Source organism: Crocuta crocuta, unplaced genomic scaffold (genome assembly GCF_008692635.1).
Source record: "Crocuta crocuta isolate KB4526 unplaced genomic scaffold, BGI_CrCroc_1.0 scaffold25, whole genome shotgun sequence".
NCBI lineage: Eukaryota > Metazoa > Chordata > Mammalia > Carnivora > Hyaenidae > Crocuta > Crocuta crocuta.
In genome coordinates, this window is record NW_027532015.1 from 4,222,882 (window position 1) to 4,241,353 (window position 18,472).

The window sequence follows — 18,472 nt, forward strand, 5'->3', positions numbered from 1 at the left end:
GGCCATGTGGTGGAGGCGGTTATGATACAGCTGCTTTTGTGACCCTGATGGTCTACTGGTAACTTGTTTTCCTTAAGGACCTAATAGCTCCCAATGCTCAAATGCCGGTTTTTACTGCAAAAAGAAAAGGGCATAGGAGACACACAATTTAGGATTTACAGCTGTAGGTATTTTGGGTGCAATTTATTTGCCTCACATGGCCATCAGGAGGAGCGGACAGCAGAGACTCGCTCTGGACTAGGATGGGGAAGAGGTCAGAGAGGAAGAGATTGTTGCCACGTTCATAATCGTAACAGAATCATCCTTTCTCAGAGAATCAGACTTCTGAAATTAGAGATTTTCAATGCAGGAATATCCTTTTTAATGCAGCTTCATCTATAAAAGATGGATGCTGAAGTGTGTGGGGGGCTCGAGGCAAAGCCCAGACAAGGCCTCTGAGGCCTGCAGGATGCCTCGGACCAGGGCTTCTGCATTTATCTCTGCGGTCAATGAATAACAGTTTCCTAGTGAGATCCAGAACAGAACTGTGCAGCTAGCTTGGCTTAAGATTTGGATTTAAAAAAAGGGTTGAGGGAGGGGGTGGTGGTGAATATTGTGTGCTTAAGTGGACAAGCAGAAAAGATGGAAAAACAAGTCACATCTATTTTGAAAACATTGTTTTGGTTTGAGTTGTGGACTTGTGGCAATTCTACACCTTGCTCATATACGGTTATGCTGCTTTTCAAAGTGAAATGCATGGCTGATCTTGTTCCAAAATGTATCTACCAAATATCTTCTGTGTGCATATAATTATGAAGGAAACATTAGAAGTAAACCACAGATTCAAACTGAGTTTGTCATTTATGGTGGGTATGGCACTCAATACCCCAGTGAAGCAAAAACCACATATTCTCTAATAACTTCCACTAAGTAGACCATGGGTAGGCCTCTCCCAATGATGCAAAGTTGGGGGACAGAACACTGAGCCCCGGTCATGGTCTCTGAGGGAGAAAGTAGCACCTTATTAGATGTGGGCAGCTGGGTTATATCTAGCTGGACTGAAGTTTGGAGATTTTTTAACAAAAATGTAATATTTTAAGATTAATCCTGCATCCCGAGATCCAGCTTCCACAGAAATGAAGTAAAGACTGTTTGGATTAAGTCAGTCTTTTCACTTTCAGTATGAATTTAGATGTTTTTGTACTGTGGTCTTTGATATAGCACTGCCAGAATAGAGCTTTTCATTGAAGGAGTGACCACCTCCATGACCCCCAAGTAGACCTGCTTCACTGGGCAAAGCCTGGGGGCCACCCCCGCTCAGGCTGACTATCTAGATACGAAAAACTGAGGGGGGCGATGACGACAATGCTGAAGGAACCCAACGCTCATGGGCTAGCTTTGCATCATGGTCCCTGAGGGCTCCTCAACGTCCTTACACTGAAATAAGGGGCAGGTGCCAAACACTAGGATATTACTGTTCCTCAGAATAAATAAGCCAAAACAAAGAAAAAGCATAAAGGCATCTTCCACCCTATATGATGCCTTTCTCCTGGTTTGAAAATGGGTGCATCTATTTTAATCCAATCCACTGTTTTTGAAAGTAGTTTTAACAAATGCAAACTAAACCCTTTCTGGCTTAGAGTTCAATAAAGCCCAGATACCACGGGCTGATGTATGATGACAGTATGGAGTATGGGCTTAAAAATGCTTCTAGGAGGAAAATAAGGTCTAAAATACTGTCTACCACTGACAGACCCTAGTAATAGCCAGAGTGGAACCAGGTAAGAAACATGGTCTAAAGGAAAAGAAGGACTTCAGCTATTATTTTCTCTCTCTAAGCTTTAGGGTCTTCATCTTTAAACTTGGCATTGCAGGGGCACCTGGGTGGCCCAGTCTTAAGCGTCTGACTTCAGCTCAGGTCATAATATCAAGTTTGTGAGTTCGAGCCCCGCATTGGGCTTTGTGCTGACCACTTAGAGCCTGCTTTGGATTCTGTGTCTCCCTCTCTCTCTGCCCCTCCCCTGCTCATGCTCTATTTTTCTCTCTCTCAAAAATAAACATTAAAAAAAAACAATGGGCAGTGCAGGGTTTGAGGGATGATTAATAACTACAAACCTAAGGACTCAACCCACTGCCCAGTTCATAGTCTGTGTTTAATAAATGCTAGCTATTAATACTTAACTCTTAGAACAAAGAGAAACTCACTAGTTCAGGGGTGAGGGGGGTCGGATACATGAAGTCAAGTCTTTGGCTAATAAATGCTCTATTCGGGGTTCAACTCCCAGAACTCCTCACTCTAAACCACATGGCTCTTTCATGATCCACACCCTAGGGCTAAGGCGCTAAGAGCTTCACGGTCCTGAAAAGTGGAGGATCCTTTCCCTGGCACACATGCGTCTTAAGCTCTCCATTTATGTGCTAAGTGGGATGGAGGAAGGAGACCACCACTATGTTCGTTTCTCAGCAACATCAGTTGCCTGGCCTCTCAAGAGAGCTTCAGTCTTTTAAAGAATCTTAGTGAAGCACCAGTAATCCTGGAAAAACTTGTCCCCGGCGCCATTATCCCCCAAGGTGTGGCTCGGGCTGAGGAGGACAGGCCGTCCTGTGCCAAAGCACAGCTGTCCAGAAATGATCCAAGGGGCTGGTGTAGGAAGGCGCACCTACAGTTACCCGTGTGCACATTACCGTTTTCCAGGTTCTCGCTGCTCTCGTAGCACCCGGAGTCTCGCGGCGAGCACCCACTCAGTCCCTGGCCGTCGACAAGCAGCTTCTCCTGGGACCCCGACTGGTCGCTGTTACCTACGGAGGGTAAACACATAGCATGGCATCAGAAGGGGAATGAAAATCAGAGCCCACCAAGTCCTGAGTTTATCCCATTATCAAGGTACGTTTTGAAGCCTCGGACTTCTGAAAGGGAGCTAATTATTTTAAAGCGAATGACAAAAATGAACGGAGGAGGTCAGAACAGTCGTCTGTAAAGTATAACACGGTAATCCATTCAGAGGGAGATCGTCTAGGGGCAGTTTGTCAGTGTCTGTTAAGTTACTCAGAGGGGGACTCTGGCCCGTCACGAAGGGGGGACGTTCAATCCGTGTCCTTTCCGAGGGATGGGACCACAGAGGGGATGATAAGGGAGAATATGCCCCTTTCATGAGCAGGTTATTAGGCCGTGTGGGCTTTTTAGAGAAATCGTTCAGCTGCGTCTTCCAAATTAAGTGGTACATGAAATACTGACTTTAGGAGCATTCTCAGGTCTTGGTGACAAGCTCTGGCTCTTGGATTCTTTCAACAGGAGTAAGGCTGGCAAATGGGGGGCATTAACCCCTAACCTGAAGGGGGCACAAGCTAAATCCTTTTGTTTTTGTTTGTTTGGAACATGCAAGAGGGTTTTCTTTCATTTCTGCCTTCTCCCGTTGTTTTGGGTCAGGGTTTCTGTTCCAGGAACACAAAGGTTGGATGGGGAAAGCCTGGGAGCCCTCTGACCTGGACACTGAGTAATGGACACTCTTCAGGCGGGTGACTGGAAGCTGAATGTCCCCACTTTATTTTATTTATTTATTTATTTATTTATTTAAATGTTTTTTATTTATTTCTGAGATAGAGACAGCATGAAAAGGGGAGGGTCAGAGAGAGAGGGAGACACAGACTCTGAAACAGGCTCCAGGCTCTAAGCTAGCTGTCAGCACAGAGCCCGACGCGGGGCTCGAACCCACGAACCGTGAGATCATGAAGTCGGACGCTTAACAGACTGAGCCACCCAGGTGCCCCTGAATGTCCCCACTTTAAAGAAGCCTCTTAAGTACCTGATGTTTCTGTCAAGGGAAAGTCTAAAAGTCCATCACATGGGAAGTAAGGAGGGCCTTCATCACCCGCACGTTCTCCAACGCAGGCACGTGTGGGAGTGAGGTTACAGGGAGAACGTGTCTGTAATACTGTTAATACTATGTGGAGGGGGCACTTGGTCCCATTAAACAGAAACCAAGAGAACCTTTCCTACATAAAACAACCAGTGCGTGATAAATGGCCTGGATTTACTTTCCTTTCTCTTCACGGCCCCTCCCCTACCACAGAAAGAAAAACAAAACAGAATACTGATGTCTTTTCTCAGGTCATAAAAAAATAAGTTGCAGGAAGGTAGCCGACTGCATCCACAACGTATAGCTGTTCTACTCACCACTTCCTGTTGGCACTTCTCACATGGACAGCGTTGTTAGGACACTAATCGTGGCAGAGGAACCCCTTGAAGCAGAACCACAGATTAAGAAGTGCTGTTTTTTGGAGGCACCTGGTTGCGAAGCGTCTGACTTTGGCTCAGGTCACAATCTCGTGGTTTGTGGGTTCAGAGCCTGGCGCCTGCTTCGGATTCTGTCTCCCTCCTTCTCTCTCTCTAGCCCTCCCCCTCTCGTGCTCTGTCTCACTCTCTTTCTCAAAAAAAATTTTTTTAAATGCGGTTTTTTAAACTAATGAAAAATTAACAGGAAGCACAACGACAAAACGTTTACCTTCCCCCCAAACAAGAAGAAGAACATTCTGGAGTGCTGTCCTCATTCTGTGGAAGAGTCTGTGGATTTGAAGTGGCCTTTGTCCTAGCCTAGCATGTCATTTAGGAAAATGGTACCTATCAACTGAAGGCTCTTAACTACCAGTTACAACCCAGGAAGAGGAAGCAGTGCAGTTTGTCATCGGCGAGACCCTTCTGTGTATTATCGTTGCAGCCAAAACAGACCCCCCAGGTGCTGACCGATGGGGACAAGAGAGAACGCTGCCCCTGCATGAAAGGGCAGACTGTGTGTCCGTCTCCGGGATGCTGGCCTCACCAGACTCCAGCAGGGGGCCTGAATTCACGGGGAGCGAAGGGATCCCTCGTGTTGCCTCACAAAACCAGTTCAGCTGGTACAGTCACGAGGCATATGTCAAGGGTCTATGGTCACTTTATTAAAGAGCCAATAAGCAGCAACCCAACTATTAAGCTTAGCAAAATTCCCTAAAACTAAAGGCCAGTATTCGCCAAATAACGGTCCTCCTTCCGAGAGGTGGGGTGCGTGCCTGCTAGATGTACTGCGGATTCACGGCTGGATGCCCTCCCCCCACTTACTAGCGTGAATGCCACTGTACAAAGGACATGAAAGAAGGTGAGCGAGGGCCATGAACATTCTTCTCACAGTCAAATAAGCGTAGGGGTCTGGGGGCTGAAACCCTGTTTGGGGAGGACCTGAACTTGGGCCTGAAGCCCTCTCCCCGCCCCCACCTCAGTACACACACACACACACACACACACACACACACGGAGGAACAATGCGCTAAGACACTGTTCTGTCCAAATATCAAAAGGCGCTGGTGCACAGGCACCCACACCATTTTCTGGGGAGCAGTTGCCTCGGGAAAGACGAGGGGAGGGAGTGGCATTCTTGGAGAGCAGGCCTTTCTTGTATTTCTTTAAAAAAGAATCAAAGCAAATATGCCAAAATGTTAACTTTAGTTGGATTTTGCATAGGGGGATATGGCTTTTTTTCCTCTGTACTTCTCTGAATATTAGAAATAATTGCTGATTAAAATATTTATTAATATTATTAACCACGAGCTTTTATTTGGCAGGCCTAGGGCAGTGGCTTTGGTATCAGTATAGGGAAATGCTCTCAGACAATTAGAGCCTTTCCCAGGCGGAACCCTGTGCAGAGGCCTGCGCTCCCCATGCACAGACGTGCAGTGAGAGGGACTGGCGGGTCTGACGGCGAGCAGCGGTGGGGAGGGGCTTCCCGCTCCTGTGGGTGGGAGAGCTGGAAAAGGTGCACGATCTGAGTAGATCTCTGGATCTGTCTGGGGCACAGAGATTGAGTTGGACAGAATCTATGGTGTTCCTCTTGGTTGTCAGTTATTTAGAATGTTACTTACATATAATGCATATAATGTGACTGCACCGAATATAAAATCTTATAATCCTGGGAAAAGTCTAGAGCCAGACCCTTGGCACTAACCAGCACTCGGGAGCCCCGGAAGCCTTTGTGTGTGTGGTTTTTAAATGTTTATCTTTGAGAGAGAGAGTGAGCGAGAGTGCAAGCGGAGGAGGGACAGTAGGCTCCTGGCTCCGAGCCGTACGTGGGGCTCGAACACACGAAGTATGAGATCATGACCTGAGCCGAAGTCAGAAACTTAACCGACTGAGCCACCCAGGCGCCCCTGAAGCCTTTGTTTTAGAACCAGTAAGAGGACAAGCTACTTTATACACTGCGCATAGTCTGAGCAGCGGTGCAGCGCAGATTTGAAGAAGGAAAGAGCCCTCCTTAGACTCTGAGTCTGCATCATGCTAGGTTCCCTCCTACAAAATATCCCCAGGTACAAGCTTCAGGATGTGATCCCAGGAGGACCAGTGACTCTGAGCCAGGGCGGCAGGACAGAGAACGCACGTCCGGCCTGTGTCACCCTGTGTGTTTGGCTTTGCTCCTATGTTCTGAGTGCCCTGGGAAACGTAAGGCACAGGGCTGATAAACCAGGTGTTCTCAGGGGCTGAGGAAGCGCAACTGGGCTATTTTATAGAGCAGCTGTGGTCCAGGAGACTAGGTGATTTAACAGTAATGGGTATTAGTGTAGCTGGCTGGCCACACCAGGCAGCGGGCCAGGAGGCTGTTTGTGGACAACCTGGCCACGGACCTCCAGGAGACCCTCCGACACCAAAGAGTCATGTTTATAAAGTGGTATTAACTATGAAACACAGTCCTCTTCAGATCTCTCCCTGAAGGCGGTGTGTTTATCTAGCATTCAGCCATCTCTTTGATGGTGTGTGGTCCTCTGTTATCCGTTAATTTAGAGGGAGGACCGATTAAGCAGAAGCGAATTTAACTGTACTGCCTCGCTCGCTCCCATGTCTCTTGGGCCCGATACATTCAGTAATGTATCTATTTCTTTCCCACCATTAACCATGGTTTTGGTTTGTCTTTTAGCTATAGAACTGCTATTAGCTAGTGAAGCAGGGCACTTGAAAGAAAATGCATTTGAATTCAGTAACTAGGAAGGATACTCCCCTCGTGATGCATAATTTCAGGAATATTTTTGATGCCAGACTGAAGAATAAAGAGCAAGAGAAGACTAGGTTAATGGAGCAAAGGATACAGTGTATTCAAATAGACTACATAAAAGCTGTGCGCTTACTGAATGCTGCCCATGGACTATAAAAATGAGCTATGACTTCGGCTGAGAATTTGCAGTGTGGAATCTCTACATATTCATTTCAGAAACTTCCTGCTTCAGTGGAAGCCAATGAATGTCCTATATTCATTAACCATCCTATTCAATACGAGAACAGTCCCGGTGCGCTTTGGGAAGTGATTAACCCTTGGCTGGGCAAGATACTCCCGGTATGTCTGTTACCTTTGCGTGTCCTGACAGCCCGCTGAGGCTACACATCCCATGGTGCCTAAGGTGGCATCTACAGGGTTAAGAAAACCTCAACTTGGGCGCCTGGGGCTCATTCTGTTAAGCATCCGACTTCAGCTCAGGTCCTGATCTCGTATGAGTTCAAGCGCTGCACTGGGCTCTGTGCTGACAGTACAGAGCCTGCTTGGGATATTCTTTCTCTCTCTCGCTTGCACATGCCCTCTCTTCCTCTCAAAATAATAAACTTTGAGGCATCTGGGTGGCTCAGTCGGTTAAGTGTTGGACTCTTGATTTGGGCTCAGGCCATGATCTTGCGGTTTGTGAGATCGAGCCTCACAGCAGACTCTGTGCAGACAGTGCATAACCTGCTTGCGATTCTCTCTCCCTCTCTGCCCCCCTCCCCTGCTTGTGCTCTCTTTGTCTCTCTCAAAGGAAATAAACTTTCACCAGGGTGGCTCAGTCAGTTAAGCATCTGACTTCGGCTCATGTCGTGATTTCACGGTTCGTGGGTTCAAGCCCCACATGGGCTCTGTGCTGACAGCTCGGAGCCTGGAGCCTGCTTTGGATTGTGTCTCCCTCTCTCTCTGCCCTCCTCGGCTCACTCTCTCTCTCTCTCAAAAATTAATTAATTAAACTTTAACAACATAAATTAAAAAAGGATTTTTATAAAAAAAGAAGACACCGCAATTCAATGCTCACTTAGAGCAGCACTTTCCTCAAATGTTACCTACAAACACCAGGAAAGGGGCCAGCCTACGGTTTTCTTTTGCTCCCACATAAACCCGAAGGGCTACACTGGGAATTCGCGCCTCTGTGCTGTTTGACACAGTACAAAATTGGCCCTGGCTTTGGATCGAGTAGGACCAAACGAATGACTAGAGACCTGAGCATGCAGCTGCTCTAACGAGGTACACGTGTGTGCTGCGAGGGACTTACTGTCATATTCTTGTAACAGCTCCACCGCTGTCAAGAGAACGGCCCTGTGTTCCGGGTCCCGGATGTTTAACTCATCCAAGTCTTCCTCCTCCAGGAGCTTAAAGGTGTCCAGGTCTTCATAGCCATTGAACAGGAAAGTGGGCATGTGCTCCTGTGAGGGAGGGAGCCATGGGAGTCAGCAAGCTTGTGATTCTGGGCCCGCAGCCAGCCTCGAACCCCTAAACTCTTTCCACAGTCCCTTTCACATACCTGGAGATCCCTAAGCATCGTGTGTAATCTGTTCTGTACCTCCTAGCCCTACAGCTCAGCAGGCACACAGGGCATTTCATTAATCAGAGGTTAAGAAGATGTACCTTGCAGGCTGAGATGGACCCCACTGGCTTGCATTTTAACTGTGCCCTTGGCTATGACTGAGGCCCCTGATGCACCAAAGTGCACAGTCAAGGAGACTTCCAGGAGCAAGAGGGTCTTGCAGGGGGGAGACCAATCTACTGCTGTGGCCCTGGCTCACTAGATCCTGAGAGGGACCGGGGGCGTGAATCCTCATGGTCTGAGGAGCTGAGCGAGCAGGGCACCAGGGGTGTGTGTTTACAGCACTTCCTGGTAGCAGCTCGGAGCTCCAGCTCTTTGAAAGCTGTTCTTGGGGCTAATAGCAAATTCTGACCGGGAGGTCACCCACAGCAGAGGTCGATGGCTGCGTTAGAATACTGGTACCTATTTCTCTGTAGAATAATGGATACGCATCATAGTAACGGGCAGCCCTTGTTGGCTGACATAGATCGCCCCCTCCCCTTCCCTGCAAGTGCCCTTGCTTAATTTAGGAAAAGGAGAAGGCACCAGGGAGCCGTGTATGACCAGAACAGGAAGAAACTGACTTTCAGGTTGATCCGGTCGAGGAGATCCTCCACAGATTTGGGCTGTGGTGGTCTTCCTTTTCTCCTCCTCCTGGTGGGGCGCTTGGGCTTCTCTTCTTCCTCATTCAGCACATCTACATAGATGAACTTGAATGTGCCGACCTTGTTGTTCAACAGTCCCATCCAGGTGCCCATGGGTGGCTTGCTGATTATATCGATGATGTCTCCTTTCTGTGGCCCAGGGAACAAAGAGCTTTCCATTAGGTACATCTCTAGGCATGAACCATGCACCAGTCAGATGTGTCAGTCACACAGATGAGAACCTACAACGAAGGCCAGCATCAGGGTTCCACAGGTGACTGTCCGTGACAGGGGGCTTGGCAGAGAGCCAGCGCTCTCCCGACTCGGCTAGACTCCTTGCAGGCCTGAGGTCTCATGCTCCTCTCCCCGCCCTTCACCACAAGGTGAAATGTGGCTGACACGTCTCTTGGTGCTTATGGCTAGGTGGCACCTGGCTGGCTCTCTGGACGCCTGGCCACCATCCCGAGCTCCTACTTCCTAGGGAAGGAACTTCCCAGCGATCAGATGCCAGCAGCAAGCCCTGTCCTGTAACCATGTCCTAAGCTTGTGCGGCTCCAGCTGTCCCGTAACAGCCTCACTGGTCAGTCACACACAGAGAAGGCAGGCAGGTTTCTTCAGCTGGAGGAAGCACAGAAACTGAAAGGGAGGGGGGTGGGGTGGGGTGNGAGGTCAGAGGTAAGGACTGGGGGAGGAGATGGTGACGACAGAGGGTTGACACAAGACCCACCTTCGTCCTAAGTGCTAGCTGGGTTTTGTTTTTTTCTGTACAGACGAGACCAGTTTATCACAGTAGCCAAGATACCGGCACCCCAACATCGACCCAGGATTCAACAGTGAGGAAAACAAAAGACGCCTCAAAGAAACAAAGGGCCAGCGCGAGGCCAGGCAGAGACACACCTTGAGCTTGAGCGAGTCCGTGTCATAGGGACTAGGTGTGAAGTCGGTGTGCACCCTGGCGCGCCCGCAGAAGGGGCCCCGGTAGGGAGGCTCCTCATCATCACCATCTTCTGACTTGACGCTCTCCCTGTTGCTGGTTGAGGAATCAGTGGTACTTACTGTCTGACCGCCTGCACAGGAAAAAATAGGAAGAACCAGGGTAAATACAGACTTCCTATGTAGCAGAGCTTAAAGGCATTAAAGATTATCACAGATTAGGAAATTGAGGGACACAGCTGGGAAGTCACAAGCCACAATGGTTATGTGAGGACCACAGCAGGGCTGGGTTGTAAGTCCAGGGGATCTGAACTTCCTGGTGGCTATCCCTAATCCACCACCTAAATGGACAGAGGACTCCAGCAAGTTATCATTATGACCCCATAGTTACGCTTATGGTCACAGACTCCCTAACGGAGGACACCATAAGCCTTCAACATTCATAACCTCTCAGGCATACTGTTTTTACCCCATTTTACAGACGAGGAAACTCAAAGAAGTCAAAGAACTGGCACAGGGCCAGGTGCTCTGAAAATGGTGGGTTTAAATTAGTCTCCTCCCCCACACCATTTGGCGATATCACCCATTAGTCCTGGAGTGGCTGAATGGTGCCCGTTGCCTGTGACATTTATAATTCTTTCCCCTCCCCCACCTCTTACGTTGCTCATTTCATGAGCCTTTCCCCTTGACTTACTCCCCTCCATTCTCCAGATCCTTCCTCTGAGATCCTTTCCCTAGTTTCTCCAATCAAAATTCATCACCCCCTTCTTGTGCCACTGCTGTACATCTGCTATGGCACAAATACAACTCTAGGTCCCGATATCTTGCAGGTCTAACAGCACCCTAAGAGGGGGAACTTGGTCTTATTTATCTTTCGACTGCCTGATCCTGATGCTCAGTAAAAAAAGTCTGATTTGGACTCCAACGGAAACCATCTATAGTGACAAACTGGACGCACTCATTGAGCTCTGGCCACTCAGAGAACTCCGCAGACTCTCAACAGAACCGCCGGCTTTGAGCTTCGGCTTGTCCATGTGTTCACTGTCAGGCTGTGAAGACGGAGGGGAGCCAGGCATTCCCTCCAGGCCTGAGTCCTGAAATGGATTTCAACAAAATTAATTGCATCAGAGTGACGGGTGCCCTTTCATAATTTGAAGCAATTTAGCCCTCAGCTAAATCAATCAAATCCATTTTTATCCCCATATTTGATTCTGCACCCCAAATCCTCCTCCTTTTTAATCTGTAGCCTTCAGTTTAAAGTTGTGGCTCACGTAACTCAATCATTCTTCATGCTCAAATAGTCAGTCTTGAAATCTCCAAAAAAAAAAAGATCGACCTCTTAGAACATTTTATTAAAGGCTTAGAGACATGTAGCATAGTCTTTAGGTTGCTAATAACAATGGACTGCAAATGCAGATCAAGTACAATCTACCAGTAATGTACGTACGATTTGGAAGTACTATCAGAAAATATTTAATCTGAAGGGAAATGTTTATACTTTAAAGCAAAAAAAAAAAACAAAAAAAACCCCGAAAACCCAAATTCTTCTTCTGTTTACATAAATTATTAAAATTAGCTANCTTTAAAGCAAAAAAAAAAAACAAAAAAAAAAACCCGAAAACCCAAATTCTTCTTCTGTTTACATAAATTATTAAAATTAGCTAATGAAATAGCAATTTAGGATACAAGTATTTAACAAAAATATCTTTTTTTTTTTTTTTTGGTCTGTAATAAAATTTCTATATGTCATCTGTGGCTTTAGCTTCTTTCACATCCTTTATGTGTTGTTAGTAAAAAGCTGTGCAGTCCCTTTCAGATCAGAATGAGGACAGCACTGATTCAGCAGTACTTTTCACTTTTGGGGTGGCGGTGTAGTATTAGCTTCGGGGACCCTCATTTGCACATGTTAAGTATTGCACATGTTAAGTATAGCACGCTCATTTGATTAGTGATACTATACAGATAGGCAATATCATGCTTCAAAAAGTTTGCAGTCAGAATGGTTTACTTGCCAAAACATAGCACTTTCTGGCACATCACATAGCCACGTGAGGACAAAACCATCTAAATGAAACCTGTTATTTGCATGGTGCTGAATCATCAGAAGGGCTTTGATGCGATTCTGTGGGTCCTGCAGACATTTAAGGACAACAGTAATGGGAGCCTCTGACCCAAAGCACATTTTTGTTTTTTGTTTTTTTTAAGTAGGCTCTATGCCCAACCTGGGGCTTGAACTCAATCCGTGAGATCAGGAGTCATGTGTTCTACCAACTAAGCCAGCTAGCCCCCCCCACCCCCACAGTTATGCTTTACATTTAAGGAAAGTGAGCAAACAACCCCCAAAACAAATATAAACAGAGGTGCCACCACTGAGGAGTAACTGAAGCTGTGAAGTATGAATTCCTGAAAATATTTTCATTCCTCTTTCTGAATCATCAAGTAAGTCATCTTTCCAATCATCTTTTTAAAAGTTTTTTAAAGTTTGTTTATTTTGAGAGAGAGAGAGAGAGAGAGAGAGAATGTAAACAGGAATGGGGCAGAGGGAGAGAATCCCAAGCAGTCAAGCACTGTCAATGCAGAGCCCAACTCGGGGCTCGATCTCACAAACCATGAGGTCATGACCCGAGCTGAAATCAAGAGCCAGACACCCAACCACCTGAACCACCCAGGTGCCCCTCCAATGATCTTCTTTAGTGCTTCTGTGAAAACACCCATTTTGAACAACAGCAATATGAAATATACATCTCTGATCCTGTCTGTTCTCAATTACTTTTATTAATTTATTCATCACATTTATTGTTTACCTGTAAAGAGGTACTATTCTAGGTGCTGAGCATACAGCAGGGACAGAGCAAAGATCTTGACCATAATGGTTGATATGTCTACTAAAATGTTTAAAAATAAACCTTGCAACATTAGTTTTCTCTCTACAAAGAACGTTATAATGATCATTTATTCCTTTTAACGTAAGTGAAATGACTGCTTCAAAAAAGTAGAGAATTAAGACTAGAAGCCTGCTTTGTACTAGCATAATTCTAGAAAGTGGCTGAAGTTGACATTAAAGTTCTCTGCTCATGATGCATAAAGCAGAAACCCCTTAAGAATGCAAGTGTATAAGAGCTTTTAGTGGATGTTTCAAATCAGGGGAATAACGTGCTTTAGCTTCGTGGCACTGCTTGCAGTGATGGGCATGGCGTCTGCTTCATGGGAGACAGCAGTTTGCCTCACTGCTGTGCAGAAACCTAGAATCGCCATTGCTCCCGAGCCCACGGGGACGAAGGGAAGACATACAGGAGGCAGCCTACACCTCTCCTGTAGGTCTAACAAGCCAGTTTCTCAACCTGAGCAGTCAGCATGGTGGATCTGTAACTGCTGTGGCGAGCTGTCATAAAAGGTTTACCAGCATCTCTATCCTCTATCTACTAGATGCCAGTGGCACCCAGCCTGCCCCACTCCCACCAGTTGTGACCATCAAAAATGTGCCCAGTTGGAACGGAAACAAAATCTGTACACACACCCGTCGTCCCCTACAAGAACCACTGGAATAGGCTGAAGATACTGGGTGGGCTTCGTCTGAATCACAGTGCAGGCCAGTGGCTACCTGGTGTTCAGGGACTCAAACAGGGGAGATGTTTGGATTCCAGCTTCCTACGTCCACTAGAGGGCAGCAGCTGAGCAAAAATGTCTGCTTTCCCTGTTTTTATTTGGTAGATAAAGCAGCATTACCAAAATACTTCAAGTTGACAAACGTCTCCAATGCTATAAAGGTGCCAGAGGAAAGGAAAGTCAAAAGGTCAAAATCACCTCAAGGCCCAATCTCCAAATGCCCTTATTCCCTCCATCCATAGGATTAGAACAGGAACTGGTCATGTTTCTACTGATGAAATCCGAGAATGGGAAGGGCTCTATTCTGTGCTACCTTAATGGCCACGGACAGGTTCAGTCGATGAAAACACCCCCTGCAGAAACAACTACTATCAGAAGGTCCCCTTGCTAGGAGGTTTAGAGAAACTTACTCTACCTGATTTGAAAAGTTCTGCTATCTAAGGAAACCTGAGTATCTTTTTGAGGTTTGATTCCGGTGATCCATTTTGTAGCAAGGGATAGATATTCCATCAAATAAAATCCTTCTGTATCAAGGCAGGGCATCTAGTATCCCCAGCGCTATGCATGGACTACCTTAAGTGCTGATGTTTACTGAATCTTTGAATAAATTATTGAATAGATGTCAACTGAACTTCTGTGTCCACAAACTAAGCATCATCCTGGAGCCTGGTTAATATCAATGAACGTATTTGGCACCATATCCAATCACAGACTGATCACCCTTGGCTTGGCTCTCTGCTTAGGACTTCCATACCTGCTCAGAGACAGAGCTGCTGTATTTTTTAGACATTCTCTTCCTCATGGTCTCTTTCACAGATTTCACCTTTTTTCCAAGAGAGATGCGGGAGGCAGTGGGTGATTTGATAACTTCTTTGTACACAAAATCTCCTTCTTTACTCTGCAAAACAAAGTGTTGTAAATACCTTTAATCACAGAAAAAGGAAGCCCAGAAACAGGTTTTATTATTCAAACCATCATGGTTCTACCTCTCAGAAAAAAGACTGGCATCCCCCAGGACCTGGAGATTTTTCCTGTGTTAACTCGGTGCTGCTATTTGTCTTTTTGACTGAAAATTAAAAGCTACTCGCTAAGGCCCTTTTGTATATTTGTTTGTTTAAAGTGGGATATGGGTCACTTACTGTTTTTTAACCTTAGTATATTCTTCTCCTATTATACTTTTCCTCATCGTTTTAGATACCCAAGGGGACCGCGTTTCACTGATAAAGAGCAATTTAAATGAACCAATGTTCACATAATCCCAGCAGCAGGCAAGAAGAGAAGGATACTACTACTGAATCACCCCCGGGGGGGGGGCGGGGGGAGAACAAAATGGCAAATCTCGGTCACTGGCAGTCCCACATCTGATTGGACTTGCGGCATTCTAAACTCCATGTGGTCAACTGCTAAGACTATGTACATTTCCTTCCCTGAACAAGACTGTGGTCACCTCTCCTTCTATTTTACGTTGAAAGAAACTTTCCCCTGAGAAAGGATAAAGAAATGCTACTTCCTCTCTCATGTTTTTTTGGTAAAGATTGGCTACATGAAATTACTGGCTTATGAATCAATAAAGTTTGATATCCAAGTAAAATAGTGTTATTCTTCTAGGAAATTCTCAAACACTTGAAAAATCACAGATGGGTATTTTAGCTGACACATGATATATATTCACAAATACAAAGCATGGAATTGTAACTTCATAGTTTCAGGCCAGATGCATAAAGGGGAAACAAAACTGTAGGTAAAATTCACGTACATCCTTGGAGCCTCAGAAAGGAAACCTTAGGGAACGGAGTTTGTGCACCACAGTGGTGGCCTGTCCCCAGAGAGATCCAGAAGCAGATCTCAGGCAGCTGGAACCTTGGCTCTGAAGAGTCAGGGTTGGTTTGGGTCCAAGGATACTGGGTTCATTCCAGGACACCCCAGATCAGAAAGACCTAGACTCATCACACAGAGCCATGCACTTGGCCTGTGAGAAGACTGGTTTCTTAGAAATGTGGGCACTTCCTGTTGGACCCTGATCACAGGGCTCCATCCTGTCACACTTCCTGTGTGTGGTGGTCGTGTGCACTTGCTGCCAGTGTGAGCGAAAAGCATGTAGGCTAAGACCGCAGAAGCCAAACTCCTCTGGCTTTGTGACTTGAAGAAAACCGGAATCAAAGGCATCACCATCAGTGGAGGTGGTCATCATTGTTCTGCATGGAACAGCAAAGCATCTCTAAGATGGGTACTAAGGAGCTTCTTTCCAAATATGATGTAGGATCACTGATGTTACCCACAATCATTTCTCGAAGGCACTAAATGTGAAACTCAACCACATGCTTGAATCCAAACCTTTCTGCGTTTTCCTCTGATGTATACGCACCATTGGGTCAGAATTGTTGCTGCCAATGTGTAGAGAACGATTCGTTAAGTCAAATCCTCCAAAACTACAGGTTCTCTGTGGAAAGGAGAGGGCGGGGCAGGAATAATCCAGTTATGTTTACGTCGGCCAGGGGTTCACCAACCCATTTCCCATTTGCGGGACAACCACCGAATCACAAGTATGTCACAGGATGAAAATAGGAAAACAAGAAATGATGAGGAAAAAAAAATAAATGATTCATGTTTTAAGGAAATTCCCCTCATTTTGCCTTTCCATAGGCCACTGGAACTGTGCCTATACCAGAGGTCTCGAATCCCCTTAACTTGCAAAACCCAACTGGTTAAAAAAAAAAAAAATACAACAACCAAAAAGCACCCATGTGTTAGGTGCTGTAAGATTCCCTGTGTCTTAGCAACAGAACATGCCCTTCTGGTCCCCTGATATCAGCTGCCTACAGTAATGACGACGAGGGAATATGTATTAGGGGATCCATGTGCTCAAAGTGGTCTCAGAAACCCAGGTCTGGAATCCTGTACAGCTCTATCACTGACAGCAGGCTTTTCTAACAGACTTGTTTTGCTTGGTTTTAAATCGCTGAGAAGGGGAAAGAAGGTTATGTTTATAGTAGTACAATCAAGCCAAGAGGATTACTCACTCATTGCTTCCTTGACCTAGCCAAAAATGCTGCTAACTTTCCCAGCTAACTGCCCAACTTAACTAATCATGACCCTTTTACTCAGAGTGTATGAAGACACTGCATTTGTCCAGAAGGAAAAGGTTGATTCAGTGACTGTCTTTGACCACACTCCTTAATTTCAATAGGAAAAAAATGCTGATGTTGTAAAGAATGAAAAACCTTATTGTCCTTTAATTGGTTTCCAACTTTATGGAACTGCTTATATTTCGGTAGTTTTATATTTCAAAACTTGCTTTGAACTCTCTGTTGTGTTTCCAGCAAAAGCTATTCAATGGCTACTCCCTCCCCCACCCCCAAAAGTCTGTACGGCAGACTCATTTTCATTACAGCGGATTCACTTTTGAAGCAATTGGTAATAAAAGCTGAGTAGCAGATCTGGGTTCCAATATTTTATATTGCTTCCCAAAGAAGTCTACGTAACAGCTCTTCCATGGAAGAAATGAGCAGAAAAGCACAGCGCATACTAGAAACATAGCTTGCCCCAAAGAAATATACTTGAGATATGCATTAGCTGACTTGAGAAAGCGGAAACATCTGGGAAGGAAATTGTCATGGTCCCTGGGATCACACAGGTTGCCCTGGTCCTGCCACTTACTAGTTGGGGGACAGGCAGAGTACTTAATCTCTCTGAGCTTTGGTTCGTTCAGGAGTAGCAGACGTGCTCTGAGTGCTGAGCTTTCACTTTTCATCAGGGCTGCTCGGAGGAACTGGTAGCTTGTTCCAACCAATTACCATACCCGAGTTGAGGCTTAGTCAAAAATTCTAAGTATGTAAATGAAGGACTGAAGCTTAGTTCTGGGCCTTACATTCTGGGAGCTTCCACTGTAAAACCAGAGCCTCTCAGGCGTGAACCAAAAGGTGAGAGATGGCAGGCAGTGTGGGGCAGAATGGTGGGGCCAGGACAGAGAAGTGGGATGGGAGGGAGGTACCTGGCGATAACCAAATTCAGGATGTCACACAGCTGTCTTTCTCCTTCACCAAAGCTGTTTGTTGCTGGTTCAAATAATCCACCATGGACATCATTCTAATTTTATATCAAATACACATGGACTCTCTGATCTTCCTTATAGTCAACCTAACTGTATTCTCTTCTATAAAAAGTGAGGGGTGCCTGGGCAGCTCAGTCGGGTGTCCGACTTGGGCTCAGGTCATGATCTCGCGGTTTGTGAATTCAAGCCCCATGTTGGGTTCTGTGCTGACAGCTCAGAGCCTGGAGGCTGCTTCGGGTTCTGTGTTTCCCCCTCTCTCTGCCCTTCCCATGCATGAGCTGTCGCACTGTGTCTGTCTCTCAGTAATAAATAAATGTTAAGAAAAAAAAAAAAAAAAGCTAAAGACCTCTTTATACAAAAACATTCGTCAAATCCCCTAACCTGGCGAGCAATGTTATGACCACCTCTCAAGGCTAATTTTTAACATTTCCTTTTCCTTTCCAGCTTATAATGCCAAATGGGTTTTTGCATTTTCGCAAAGGCAGTGATTTTATTCTAGTTCCTTTCCTGTGACTCAGGGCTTTACAGATCTAGTATGGCGCCCAGATGCCTCATCATTTTATGGCTTCTGCACTTCCTTGCTTTAAATTCCAGCATCGACTGCAACACTGGAGCCCAGCACGTACTTTCTGATGCAGATGAAATAACCGAGAAGGAATTT

At 46.0% G+C, this 18,472-nt stretch overlaps 1 protein-coding gene across 3 annotated transcripts in view; it reads right to left on the reverse strand.

Moving 5' to 3' along the window:
• Positions 1–18,472, reverse strand: part of SASH1 (SAM and SH3 domain containing 1) — a 156,508-nt gene that overhangs the window by 18,101 nt on the left and 119,935 nt on the right. For all 3 annotated transcript variants that reach the window (XM_077776181.1, XM_077776182.1, XM_077776183.1), the window contains 7 exons: positions 16,126–16,200; positions 14,515–14,658; positions 11,113–11,248; positions 10,119–10,288; positions 9,162–9,371; positions 8,287–8,437; positions 2,665–2,778 (listed from right to left, as the gene is read on the reverse strand). In XM_077776181.1, coding sequence (XP_077632307.1) covers positions 2,665–2,778; positions 8,287–8,437; positions 9,162–9,371; positions 10,119–10,288; positions 11,113–11,248; positions 14,515–14,658; positions 16,126–16,200 — 1,000 coding nt within the window. The remainder of the gene's footprint in view (positions 1–2,664; positions 2,779–8,286; positions 8,438–9,161; positions 9,372–10,118; positions 10,289–11,112; positions 11,249–14,514; positions 14,659–16,125; positions 16,201–18,472) is intronic.